At 35.0% G+C, this 14636-nt stretch overlaps 1 protein-coding gene across 1 annotated transcript in view; it reads left to right on the top strand.

Moving 5' to 3' along the window:
• Positions 1-1330: 1330 nt before the first annotated feature.
• LOC140533469 (cadherin-related family member 3-like) overlaps positions 1331-14636 on the top strand; it is a 110856-nt gene continuing 97550 nt past the window's right edge. The window contains exons 1-3 of the mRNA XM_072653210.1: positions 1331-1455; positions 6872-6963; positions 12016-12129. Of these exons, the coding sequence (XP_072509311.1) occupies positions 6922-6963; positions 12016-12129 (156 nt within the window). The 5' untranslated portion in view covers positions 1331-1455; positions 6872-6921. The remainder of the gene's footprint in view (positions 1456-6871; positions 6964-12015; positions 12130-14636) is intronic.

Here is a 14636-nt window from a genome sequence, read left to right as displayed (position 1 = left end):
GTATTTTAAATTTGAATCCGGTTTTTAGAAGTGAGACTTTTATCAGAGAAACAAACTTCAGAGATTAGCTTTTCTACCAGTTAACTGTTTCCCTTCTAATTTTAGTCGTGTTAAATTTAGTTGAACAAACACTTTGAAAATTTTATGTAATTATCATTATCTATTTTATCTTCTGTGTCTTCCCTATCCCCTGCTTTGGTCCTTCATTCCTCTATTGCTGTTGATCCAACAGCTAATTTCCTTTTTGCTCTCCAAATTTATTAATGAAGTGATCTTTTATGTCTAGATAATGTATCTATTTGTTGTTTATCTTGGTGGGTGGATATGTAAAATGTTGGTAATGTACATGTGATATATTAATGTGCTAATTATATAGAATTCATAAATAATTTATTATGCAATACATATATGTTCTTTCAAGCTATATGTTTTTTACAACTATATCTTTGATGTACAATAGAGGTGATCAATATTCTTGGTGTACCTTAGAACATTTGGAGAAGACTTCTAGTGTTTTTACATTACAAATATTGTTAGCCCTGATGATTTTACATATATAATCTTGTTGTCACAGCAGTCTTTTGACACAGGTGCTATTATTTTTCCTATCTTACAGAAGAGAAACCTGAGATTATGAGAGGCTACATCACTTTCCCAGAGTGACATAGGTACTAAATATATGAAGTGGAATTCCAACCTAGGTCTTCCTGACCCCAGATTTGGCACTCTATCTAACACATCCCCCTGCTTACCTTACAGGCTTAATTTCTAACCTTGGAGTTAAACATAGAAGTTTTTTTGCTTTGTTTTGTTTTGTTTTACAATTTATCATCTGTGGTATGATGTGAGGAACGCTATGTAATATTCTCTGCCAAAAATATATCCCTTGTTGCCTCTCATATTTCCTAAGAGTCTATCATTAGGAATTATTTTCCTATATTCTGGAAGTCTTGGCCATTTTTAAGAGTCTTTTACTGAAATGAAAGTGGACCTTTCAAATGACCATTATTATATTATATTATTATATTATATTTGCCTGGACAATAAATGAATATAAAGAGAACATGAAAATATGGAAGCCAGAAAGAAAATGTAGAAAATAAAACTGTTAATATTCCATTTTTTAAAAATTTAAGCAATGGCTACTCCAATGTAAAAAAGTCAGAGCATGAAGAATTCTTGCTTCCTTCATGAAGAAAGAGATATCCTTCAAGTGAGTTAAAAGAGACCCTATCATTCCAGTTTCATAACCTGTTTTTTCTTTCTCATTAGTAACAGGCATAATTACTCTGCTTCAGCCTTTGACCCTTGACAACTCAAATCGTCCTAATGCCTACCCTTTGGAAATTGAGGCCAAAGATAATGGAAATAATACCGGCTCCTACTTATTTACAATTTTTGTAGAGAATGTAGATGATCCTGTTATCTGTGATCCTGGATTTTCTACTGGAGGAGGTATGTTAGTCTTCAAATTTCAAAACAAAGATTCACATTCTGAGATAGGTTTTTGAAAGGAAACAACCAAAATGAATATTGAAACAGTGGTGTTAAAAAGCTGAGAACAGCACTTGTAGTTATGAATTAAAAGTCTTAGCTTCTTGAATGAGAATGACGAAGGTGCCAAATATTACATAATTAATTCACCTTCTTTCTTCAGTTTTTTTAAACTACTGGGTTCCTTTTACATTTCCAGGATGGACTAAAGCCACATTAAAGGAAAACATGTGAGCTTGGAAAAAAACACTCCAATTCCAGGGTGGAGCAAAATGTGTTGCTCTAATTCAGTCAAGAACAAGCTGTTTTTTGTCCCATGTGAGGTTAACTGTTCTGGAATTTGGCAACAATATTCCTTGGTATTTTTAGTTTGGGATTCCTTTTGGGAGGTGAATGGTAGATTCTTTCTATGACTATTTCACCCTCTGGATCTAGGATGTCTGGGCCATTTTGCTTGGTGATTTCTTGAAAGATATTGTCCAGGCTCTTTTTTTCATCATGGCTTTCTGGTAGGCCAATAATTCTTAGATTTTCTCTCCTGGATGTATTTCCCAGGTCAGTTGTTTTTCCAATTAGATATTTTACATTTTCTTCTATCTTTTCATTCTTTAGATTTTATTTGACTGATTCTTGATGCCTCTCAGAATCATTAGCTTCTACTTGCCCAATTCTAGTTTTTTATCAAATTGTTTTCTTCAGTTAAGTTTTTTATCTCCTTTTCCATCTGTCCAATTATTCCTTTTAAGGAGCTATTTTCTCCAGTTAGTTTTTGTACTTCCTTTTCCTTTTGTCCAATTTTACTTTTCAAAGAGCTGTTCTCTTCGGTGATTTCTTTTTTCATGCTTTTAAAATCATTGGCCAGTTTTCCTTCTGTTTCTCTAATTTGACTTTCAAAATCCTTCGTCAGCTGTTCCAAGAGAGCTCTTTGTGCTTGTGACCAGTTCGTAGTCTCTTCTGAAGTTTCAAATGGGAGTACAGTCTCAATGCTGACCTCTTTGCTATTCATGTTTTGGTCATTGTCCCCATAGAAGGATTCTATGTTCTTTTTTTTCCTGCTTTGCTTCTTACTCATGATGGTGATAATCACCCTTTCCCTGGCTTTTAAAGTAGATCTCTGTTTCTAGGGCAGGAGGCTCTCTGTCCCACAGTTCTTATACCTGGAACTTCAGGCTTTGTGTGTTGTGGCCTCTGGTTCTTTCAGCTAGAAGCTAAAGTGCTGCAGTTTACCTGATGCTGAGCTGGCTGGTGTAAGGAAGCAGAGGCCAGGTGAAGTCTTTTTGTTTTTCCCCAGATTTACCCTGGAGCTAGCTTGTTAAGTGTGGGGAAGGGGTGGTCTGGCCACAGGAGGTCTCCTCTGCTTAGCTAGAACATAGGTAAGCTCAGCAGTTGGTGAATCTTGGGTGCTGAGGCATGCCTGTGGTCTAGTGTTGGTGGTTGTGAGGGTCCACCCCCCCCAGGGCTACAGATTTCCTCCTGGTTTTCTGAGGTGGTTTGCTGAGGGGGGCTATCTGTGACAGCTCTGGTCCTGTACCACAGCAACAGGGATCCTCCTTAGTGATTTTTCTGACTTCAGGTGCTAAGACACTGTTTGCTTCTTCTGCTGATCCCACTGTCCCAGGATTTTTCTGGGGAAATATTTTATGGATCTTTCAAGGTCAACAAGGGGAGAGAGAGAGAGCATTTAGAGATCACTCTGCCATCTTGGTTCCCAGAAGTTCAAGTAGGTGATTTATGGATATTTAATCTGTGGGCTGATAGTCTCAAGGGCAGCCACTGCAGATACCTGGGGCTCTGCAGCTCTCAGCTCTCACTTGCTTTGTTCCACTGGACTCCCATCCTGGGCTTATATGCCCTAGATTCTGCAGTACAGCCACTGCCTCAAACCGTCCAGGGCTTCCTTCTCAGCCCTGTCATGCTGGTACAGCCTGTGCGCTGTGCACTGTGTGCTCCTCCAGCCTCGCAGAACAGGTCATTTCTGTTGACCTTCTAATCTGTCCTGGGCTGTGAATATGCCACAGTCTCTCTCCTATTAGGTTCTGTTCCTCCAAAATCTGGTCAGATTCTATTTTTAGAGGTATCTGAAGGAATTTTTCTGAGAGCTTAGGTGAGTAGTTGCTCTCATTCTGCCATCTTGGCTCCGCCCCTCAAATTTGACTGTTGAAAGTATCTGTATCCTATATTACAATGCAGGCCAATAATAGTAGCAATAGAAACAGAGCACCCCATTCATTGTGACTAATAGAGTATCTTTGGTTCTTTCTCTAAGGTCATTGTACCTCACTTCAACTGGGACACTGGAGCTATTTTTTATTATTTTATTTTTCTGAATTGCATGTAAAAACAATTTTTAACATTTGTTATTAAAACTTTTTTAGTTCCATAATCTCTCCTTTCCCTTCTCCACTCTTCCCCATCACTGAGAAGAAAAGCAATTTGCTATAGGTTATATATGTTCAGTCATAAAAAACAAATTTCCATGTTAATCATCTTTGAAAAAAAAAGACCCCAAAACAAAAAACAATCAAAAACTAAACTAAGAAAAATGAAGAAACTAAAAGTATATTTCTACATGTATTCAGATTCCATCAGTTCTTTCTCTGGAGATGGATGGTATTTCATATGATTCCTTCAAAATTGTCTTAGATCACTGTATTACTGAGAATAACCAAGTCATTCACAGTTGATCTTCATACAATTTGCTGTTACTATATAAAATATTCTCCTAGTTTTGTTCATTTCACTTTGTATCAGTTCATGTAAGTCTTTACAAGTGTTCTGAGAGCATTCTGCTTGTCATTTCTTATAGCACAATAATATTCCATCACAATCAAATACAACTTGTTCAGTCACTCCCCAATTGATGAGCATCCCATCATTTTCCAATTCTTTGTCATGAGCTGTTATAAATGAAAAGAGCTGCTATAAATATATCTATACATGCAAGTCTTTTTCCTTTTTTAAAAGTCTCTTTGAGATAGATCTAGCAGCAGTATTGCTTTGTCAAATGATATACATAATTTTATTGCTCTTTGGACGTAGTTCTAAATTGCTCTACAGAATGATTGAAACCAGTATCCTCACTTTTAAGGAATTATTTTCTTCAGTGAGCTTTTGTACCTTCTTTTCCATTTGACCAGTTCTACTTTTTAAGAAATTGTTTTCTGCAGTGATTTGTTTTGTACCTCTTTTTCTATTTGGCCAATTTTGCTTTCTAAGGAGTTCTCTTCAGTGAATTTTTGTGTATCTTTTTGTATTTGGCCAGCTCTGCTTTTCCAGGCATTCTTTTCTTCATTGGATTTTTGTACGTCTTTTACTATTTGGCTTATTTTGTTCTTTCAGGTGTTATTTTCTTCAGTGATTTTGTGCCTTCTTCACTAAATTGTTGACTCTTTTAAAAAATGATTTTCTTGCATCACTCTCATTCTGCTTCTCATTTTTCCACTACCTCTCTCAAATTGATTTCTAAAAATCCTTTCTGAGCTCTTCCATGCCCAGAGACCAATTCACATTTTTCTTTGTGGCTTTTGAATATAACAGTTTTGACTTTGTTCTCTTTTTCTGAGTTTGTGTTTTGATCTTCCTTGTCACCACAGTAGCATTCTTGGTTAGAATCTTTTTCTGCTGTTTGCTCATTTTTTTCAGCCTATTTCTTGACTTTTAACTCAATGAAAGTGGGGCTCTGCCTTCAAGGTAGAGGAGGCACTATCCCAATATTCAGGTTTTTATGTATCTGTTTTCAGATACTTCTGGGGACCTGTAAGGTTTTGGTTATTCCAAGGTAGCATGATCTAGGGTGAGATGTGTTTACTGTTCTCCTGGCCTCTGCTCTGGTGTGTGAGTGACCACAAGTACTCTTTTCCATCCTGGAACTGTGACTGGGGTCCCAGCTCCCCTATGGACTCAAGCTCCTGTGTGCTAGTGCTCCTGATCACCATGGGACTCAGACCTAGGATCTAAGTACGGGCAATGTAACAGATTCCTGCCCTGGGTGCCAGCAAAAAAGACCTCCCTAATCTCCTGACCAGTTGTACCCTCCCAACCTCCACCCCCTTATCACATGTGGGCGGAGATATCCAGAAGCCACTACTGCACCACTGATTCAGTTGTCTCCAAGGTCTACTGCTCTTTTGCTGGGGTGCAATCTGTATACTGGATTGTGTTCCATTCTCACCCTGGTACAATGTACCCTTTCTGCCCACCTTTTTAGTTGTCTTAGACTGGAAAATTGTTTTACCCTGCCTTTTTGTGGGGTTTGTGGCTCCAGAATTTGTTTTTGAGAATTACTTTAAATTGTTTGGAGGAGTTTGGGGGAAAACTCAGGCAGATTCTTGCCTTTTTTCGACCCTCATATCTCTGCACTCTCCTCCCCACTGCATCTATTTTTAGGAGCCATGGGTGGGTGATTTTTACATCTTCATTCATAGAAATTCAATGTACAAATGTGACCATTCTGAATGCCTCAATTCAAACAAAATTCAGACCACTAACTTGGAATATCTGCTTCAAAATGGTATCACATACACTTCAAGGTCAAAACAGGTAAAATAACTAAGCCAAACATGCATTCAAAAACTCTTTACAAAAGTCACAATACATGATTATGAAATTCAGACTTGGTGGCTTACCTACTATGATAGTGATCCTTTGATTCAATTGAATTTGTTCTTTATGTTTAATGTATTTGTCTTCTGATTTCTATTTCTTTTATTTCTGGCATAACCTTAAGCAATAATTCTCTCATTAAAAAAAAAATTCATTTGTAGAATGTCACTGAATAAAATACACCATATCACTCTACATTGGCATGTAGTGAACACATTTTCAAGTATCTCTCAGGCAGCTTTCTAAGACAGGTGAAGAGGCTCTGGTAATGCAAGAGAACGTGTGTGTGTGTGTGTGTGTGTGTGTGTGTGTGTGTGTGTGTGCGCGCATGCATATGTGTGACCACATGTGTGTGTATGCATCCATATGTATTCTAATGCCTTCTGGGAGGTTGAAGAGGAGATATGGAGGAAAGAGTTGGCTATCCAAGAGCTTGACATGAATGAATCAAACAATTAAATTAAATTCTGCAGCTGTTTTGAGGGTGGATCATGTCTCAGTGGCCACCCACATTCTGCTCAGCATGACTGGTCATTTAAACACCCCCTCAATCTACGCTTGGACAAATCTGGAAGTGTGTAAAAGAAAGGGCATAAGGATACTGAGACATGTTGGCTAGCCTGGAAAGCAAGGAGTCATCAAAACAGCTGTGATGTTTCTCATTTAAGAGCCTGAAATGGAGGAATAAATGTTAGCAGCAAGACCAGTCTCAAGTAAGAACTAGAAGTGGCAGTAATCTACTTTATTAGTCATGATGGTTTTTGTAATGCTTTAGGTATCTCTATAATTATTCCTGAAAACATTCCAGCATCTGCTTTCATATACATGATTCTTGCAAGAGATCCAGACCCAGGTCAAGAGGTAGAAGTAAGTTCATACTCTTTTAAAATGATTATTCTTATTGATTTGTTTTTTTCCTAACTTTCATGTTGACTAGAAATTTTTTTAGTAATGAGCATGAAATCATTTCAGTTTATATTTGTCATTTCATGTTTTAGAAATTTCATGTTTCCATAGAATAACTACTATGCATTTTGACAAGGCAATAAACTGTCATAGGTGAACTGAGAACACTATGTAAAAATTGTGCTTACATTTATTTTCATCCATTTTATTACATTTACACAAAATGATAGAATATCCTTTCATGTTTTATTTCCTTTTATACATCCCACTTCAGACATATTTTCTTTATTACACACACAATTCACATAAAGGATATTCTGGATCTTTACGTGCTTTCTGGTTTCAATGTTCTGTAGGATTAATCAAGAAGGGATGACAACATAGTTACAGATTAGCAAGGATTGGAGGAATAAAATGGAGAATAATTTAATCACATGAGATTTTCCCATGATTTTATAAAGTAAGAATGGTCTTTATTATAATTATAGCAATAAAAGTTATCTAATCTCTTAGATTATATATTGCATGATAAATCATGTTGTGTAACACTGAGACATAGTATGACAGATTTCATATTCTTTCATATAAAGTCTCCATAGAATTGAAGATCAAGTCCCTAGCCTTTTTCTGTTACTCTGAGCTTCTATTGCAGCAATCAATTGGCAATTATTTGTCACTGGATTCCTGTTGATGGATTCATACTTGCTATTTGAGGAGTGGTTCAGTGAAGTATGGATTAGATCATCACCAGGAAGTTGACCCTTAGGTGCTGTTTTTGGATGGATATCTCTGATCTCATTTAATCAGTGTATATTTTCCCCTCTAACTATACAGATTGTGACCCATCCATCCCGTTCTTGCTCACTCTTGTACATTTTCCTTCAGAATTTCACTACAAAGATTTCTCCCAATATGCCAGGACCTCTTACTATTATCTTGAAATTGCAAGGACACCAGTGGAGCCCATGGGCTGTCCATTGGTTATTGATCCTTACTTTCACCACGTGACTAGTCCACCTTCATTTTTTTTCTTACACATTTCTTTGATGATATTTTTTTTATTATACTGCTCTTTTGTAATTATTTTTACAATGTGTTACAGACTGTTCACATCAGTTATTCACCTTGCAATTCCCTCTGAGTGATATTTATTATATATATCTGTCTTCCTGTCTGCATATAAATACACGTAATTCCTTTCTTCTTAGTATTTACAAATAATTTTAGACAGATATCTGTATATATGTAATATACATACACATATAAATGAACAGGAAGAGATCTTGTCTTTTGGAAATTGCAAAGTTCTTTTAAGGACTCCAAACTTCTCCATGAAAAAGTCCTATCTTTTTAATACTAATATACTTATTTTTGTTGTATGACTACAAGACATGAAACTATATTGTCTGTGAGGGATACCTTGATGTATCTGGTCACTAGTCATGATAAGTACAGGATAATGTCACAGGAAAAATGAAAACAAAGACTGTATTTTGTAAGCAAAAAATTAGTGATGACTGGCTTAGGAATAATTTGGTTAAAGAAACATTGAAATTAATATCAGAATTAATGGAAGGGTTAAGATGAGAAGACACTGTGTGCAGCTATAGCTGCTCTAAATCAGCCTATTTAAATCATCTGTTAATCCTGAAGAGTAGGATATGAACAAAAGAAAAAAATGTTGACATATATTACAACCATTTTTGTTAAGTTTAAGCAATGAAAAACAATTGTCACCCTGATGAGAAGAGAAAATGCTAGAGACCACTGAGCCAAATACTTGATCTCCTTGCCAAGTAGTGATTTATGACAAGCAAGTACATGGATTTGGAGTGTATGTTCATTTGTAATTGATTATGGAGAAAGCTAACAGAAGATAATGACTCAAATCTTCTCACAAAGAAGGAAAGAAGGAAGGAAAGAAAGAAAGAAGGAAGGAAAGAAGGAAGAAAGGAGGGAGGGAGGGAAGGAAGGAAGGAAGGAAGGAAGGAAGGAAGGAAGGAAGGAAGAAAGGGAAAGAAATTTTATAAAGTTATAATGAACAAACTTGTCCCTGAGGAAGAAAAAAAAAATTCAATACTCTTGCTTCTGTAAAGGTCAGGGACTATAGCTGTGGAACATTTTATATACCATAGTTTTGTTGAACTTCTTTTCCTTTGTTTTCATTTTAGCTAATTTGTTTTAATGAAGAATACCTCATCAGGTAGGATAGGGAAGGGATATATTCAGGAATGAAGGCAATTTGAAAAAATATATCAATAAAAAATTTAAAAATATAAATTTCAAGAAAATCTCATATAAAGGAAAATTCCAAAAGAATCTAATGTATAGTAATACTTTAACCCCTTCCCTTCTCCTCTCCCCTGCCCTGGCACTCAAGAAGATATTAGTAACTACAGATCGTTTTATTTTATATTCTCACAATGCAGATTTTCATAAGAATGACTGATGTCAGTATTATTTATCCAATAAAAATATGAGAAGGAAACAATCAGGGTTTTATAGGTGATTCACCAGTCAGCTACATCTCCAGAGTATTAGAACTAAGGGATACTACAGAATATTGGTTTTCAAAATAACCTGGTATAGTAAAACAAAATACTAATTAAAAACTCTTCTCAAAGTAATTACTTCTTCAATTGTTAAGAACAGAAATGATTCTATGACAATACCAACTAGGAAAATATTTCTTTCTACTGTATCAACTTCTTGATTATAGCATCAAGCAAATGATAAAATAAGATGGCTTCACTTAAATCACTTATAAGTGCATATAGTCAAGACAGAAATATTCTCTATTAATGACAACGTTCTCCATATATACCTCTTAATGGATATCATTGTGCTGTTTGTATCAAGTGCTACAATGCCACAGATCCTCCTGAATAAAATTCTGTTATTTAAGAAAAGTTTAGTAATCCACACTGCAAGAAACAAATTATGTTAAAATGCATATTACTCAGTTTGTGATCTTCTGTTGAAAGAGTAGCCCTTTGAATGAGTGGATCAAGATGTAGTCGTTGGACTAATATTGCAATTGGAAAATGAGTTGGGCTCAGAACTGAATAGAAAGAGCAAATCAAGGCAGATCATTTTAAGGAAACTACTAAATGTTTTCCATGTTTTTAAGTTTCTTGCTGTTTCTTGAAATGCTCATCTTTTTTTGAACACTAATATATACCTAGAGGTAGTTTATAGGCATGAATCATGGGCAAAGAATTTAAAATCCAAGTGACGCAAAGGAATGATGAATAGAGGTACCTAGAGTTCTATGGCATATGACCAACTGTGTAAAAAAATAATATTGAGCATTTATATAGTATTTCAAGATTTATAAAGTGATTTATATGTACTGCCTAAATTGATCCTTTCTATAGCCTTGTGACATATTATTATTCCCATTTTACAGGTGGGGAGAATGAACTTGGAAATATTAAGTAATGAATTGACCATAGTCAAAGAGGTGGTAAATGCCACAAGAGGCATATAAACCCAAATGTTTCCTGAATCTGGGTACAAACTTTTCCTGACCATGTTTCCATTTGCAGTATAGTGAACATCCTCAAGGCAGATCTACGTGGAAAGGGTGGTAGACAGACCATATGAGGAGAATTAAGGGTAATAGAAGAATAGCCCGTGTGTAGCACTGATATTCATCAAATATGAAAAAGAACCCAAGAACTTCAAATGCATTGACTAGATTCTCTGTGGAAGATTTAAAGAAAAACATGGACATACAAGAATCAGATTTAATGAGCAGGAATGGAGAGTTTGCACTCTGTCCTGGAGGAGGCAGTACCCACAATGATGCAATCATGAATCTATTTGAGTATTTTAGTTTATCTCCTCTAAGTCCCTGAGTGATGAAGTTAAAGCTGAAGCTTAAAGTAGAGCTCTCTAGAGAATTGAGTCTATAAGTAGAGCATTTGCACATGGCAAATTGATTATAATGAAGCATTCGTTGCTTTGAATATCCAGCTATCCTATCCTCACACACACACCCCTTCTCCCTATGAAATCTGTCTTAGCAGTGAAGATATTCAGATATTTCCTTAGCTTGCCTACTTTGGAAGACTCATCTAGTAACCCACCAAGACTCCCCACACCACTCCCTGCCCAAATAACACACAGAGGAAGAACAAAAGACAACAAAACTTTGATAACAGGGAAATAAAGAGGAAGGCCAGTCTTTATTTAAATAATCCCTAATTAGATTTTATTGTAAAGTAACCAATTTAGCTCCCCAATGAAAGACAGGTCAACATAAGCCAATTTGCTCTCAGAAAGTTGGGAAATAGATTGGAAATAATTATTTCAATATTCATGTCATTAAGAGCTTTGCTTAAAAAAAACTGTAACATGAGAATTCTAATTTTAAACATTACTTTGGTCTAGAGAATAGAATTTATTATTATCATTATTATTACTATTTATAAGAATTATAATTATTGCATTTGATTTTCTTTAGTCAGGCAGGCCTTACTAGTAACTTTGCAACCGTACCTTTAAAATAGTTAGTCATAGTCACAGCTATGGATCTATGGATGGAAGGATGCTGATGCCTACAAAAACAGTATGTTTGTCCAAAGCTTTAGTTTCTTTTGGACATGCAGACAATTGACATGGACCTAAAATTAGGTATTTTCTTCCAAACAACACAGTGCTTTTCCTCTATGTGGTGATTACTTGAGTAAGGAAGTAGGAAGTGACTTTATTATTGAAGTTAAAAATTCAGCATTATGATTCCAATTAATAATTCAACAAATAGTAAATATTTATCAAAAAGCTGTAATACTGAGATGAAGAGATATTGGGAAACATACAACTAAGGGTTTGAAAAAAATGTATGGATTGTTTTTGAAGTCTGGAGCTGAATGAAGGCTCTGCTTTGCTTTATGGGATCTGTCTTCACAAAATTAATTTCTGTTTAAATCTTGCCAAATAAGATTCTTTCAACAATGTCAGAACTCAAAACATGATTTTTGCTGAAATATTAACCATTTGTTTTTCTAGTTTTCAATAGTAAGTTCTACAGTTAATGCCACTGATTACTTTGCTTTGGATTCAAAAAATGGCATCCTTTCCAAAACTGTTGAACCTCATCTGGACTATGAAACAAATCTTAAGGTGAGAATTGAAGGCAAAAAAAGGGAATCTGAAAATTCACTCATTTTTTTAAATGTTCAAACGCTTTTTCTCAGCAGTTTTTCCCTACTACTACTGTAATGCAACATAATTTTCTTTATGGATGCTTTCTCTCCAACAATTATAAAGCAATATTTCAATTAAAAATAAGAATAAACATTGTAAAAGTTCACAGGGTTCATACTATATATATGCATATATATAAAATGTACTTACATATGTATATTTGTGTATGTATATATTTAGATATCTATATGTTTATATGTACAGTATGCGTATTATATGTATTTGCACATATGTATCATATATGTATATGTGTGCAGAGTCCAGATCTGCAATTTCATTAGTTTGAAGAAGCCCTCATGTGCAACTCACTCCATAAGTTGAGAAATGGTAATTAACTGTAATTTATAGATTTAAAGAGCGATTTACTGTAACAAGAAGTTACATGGCTGGCTGGTGGTCACATATTGTGTATCAGAGTCACTACTGGAAATCATATCTTCCTGAATCCAAGGTCAGAGTGCTTACCTTCTGTTTGTCTTTCTCTGTCACTCTCTGTCTCTCTGTCTGTCTCTTTGTATGCCTTTGTATCTTTGTTTCTGTATCTTTTTCTCTGTCTCTATCTGTCTCTCTCTCCATTTTTTTCTTTCTCCCTCTCATTTAAAAACTCACTTAAGACCAGCAACATTATTATTGTTATTATTTTGCTGGGGAAGCAGAACATTCTGAATGTGTATTTTGTAAATTTCATTAACAACATTTTAGGGAATTTTTCTGTCTCCATAGTCATGAAAAATAGAGCTGAGGTAACATTTAGAGTAATTAAATGGAATTACATATTTTATTTTATTGAATTATCAGGAGAATTGATTCAACCCTTGGCTTTGATTTACCATAGAGATCTGGCCTACGTTTTTAAATCCCTGATTAAATTTAAATTAGTAAATATTTGGAGGGAAGAATGAAGCATAAAAGATCAGAAAAACATAATAAATCATTCACTTTATCCATTCCTCTTGGTTGATATTAATTTCAAATATCCAAATAGTAGGGATGCTGTTGCTTCTTTAGTCGGATGATTTGGTAATCAATTATTTTGAACTTTTCCCAATACCCTTATTTTCACAAAATAATTATATATTTTGTTTTTATTTTTATAAATTATAATTATATGTATATATAAATATATTACAAAAATATGTTCTACTGTATAACAGCTTCTTTTCTTCTTCTTTTCCTTCTTCTTCTCTTCTCCTACTCTTTCTCCTCCTCCTTCTTCTGCTCCTTCTTCTCCTCCTTCTCCTTCTTCTTCTTCTTCTTCTTCTTCTTCTTCTTCTTCATGTGTATGTCACATGGTTTAGAGGAAAGGCTCTTGACTGGAACTTAGAAGACGCAGATTGAAGTCCTAGATCCACTTGTTTTGGGATTGTGACTTAGGGTACATTATAGAACATCTTTGGTCCTCAGTTTCTCTAACTGTAAAATGGGAGTCATAGGCTCATAGACTTAGAACTGAAATAACTTCTTTAAGAGAGTATTTTGTCCAAAACGCTCATTTTATAGATGAGAAAACTGAAATCCATAGAGGCTGAGTTTCTTGTCCAGTGTCAGAGTTAATAAGTGACACAGATCAGATTCAAATTTGGGTCTTCCCAAGTCCAACTTTTTCTTTTCTTTTTCACTATTGCATAAACTTGGTTTGAGAATCAAGTGCAATAACTTGTCTCTGTAGTGTTAAGGTATCATTTGAATGTTATGTATTACATTATTTTTAAGTTAAAATGTTTGTTTCAAAAGAGGAGAAAAATGAAGAATTCTATCAGAATTATTTGGTGCCAGTTCCCCCAAATTTCCCATAGGGTTTGATGAAGAATGGATTTTGTTATGATTTTCTTCATAGAATCTGCACCTCTATACCCTGATGGTTACCACAATAGGTTTTGGGACTTTGGGGACCATGGGAAGATGGTCACCATTGCTGAGCCCAAGATGTTTCTTTTTTTTTCTTTTTTTTTTTTTATTTAACTTTTAACATTCATTTAAACAAAATTTTGGGTTCCAAATTTTCTCCCCTTTTGTCCCTTCCCCCCACCCCAAAACACTGAGCATTCTAATTGCCCCTATTCCCAATCTGCTCTCTCTCCCAAGATGTTTCTTAAGTGCCTATGTTCCTCACCCATCTACTCCCCTCTCAAAAAAAGGCCTGAATTAAAGCCCAGAACTTGGCATCTTATATTTTTAAGCAAGAGGTAAACTGCTCCCTAGATTGAATTACTTTGTTTAGATATGTTAGTTCTTAAATCAATACACATGCTTCAAAGTTGATTTTTGTCTTATCAGAATGAGGTAAGAGAGGATAGTTAAGAAAGTTATTTTTTTAACTCAGTTGTGAAATTTTAAGTTCCAATTTCTATGTAAATCATCTTTTAGGTCAGTGTTTCTCAAACTAATTTGACCACAAAATTCCTGAGGCTTGAAAAATGTTG

The sequence above is a fragment of the Notamacropus eugenii genome, chromosome 3 (assembly GCF_028372415.1).
Source record: "Notamacropus eugenii isolate mMacEug1 chromosome 3, mMacEug1.pri_v2, whole genome shotgun sequence".
Classification (NCBI taxonomy): Eukaryota; Metazoa; Chordata; class Mammalia; order Diprotodontia; family Macropodidae; genus Notamacropus; species Notamacropus eugenii.
Note: the sequence above shows the minus strand (reverse complement) of the source record. Positions and strands in the feature narration are given on the sequence as shown.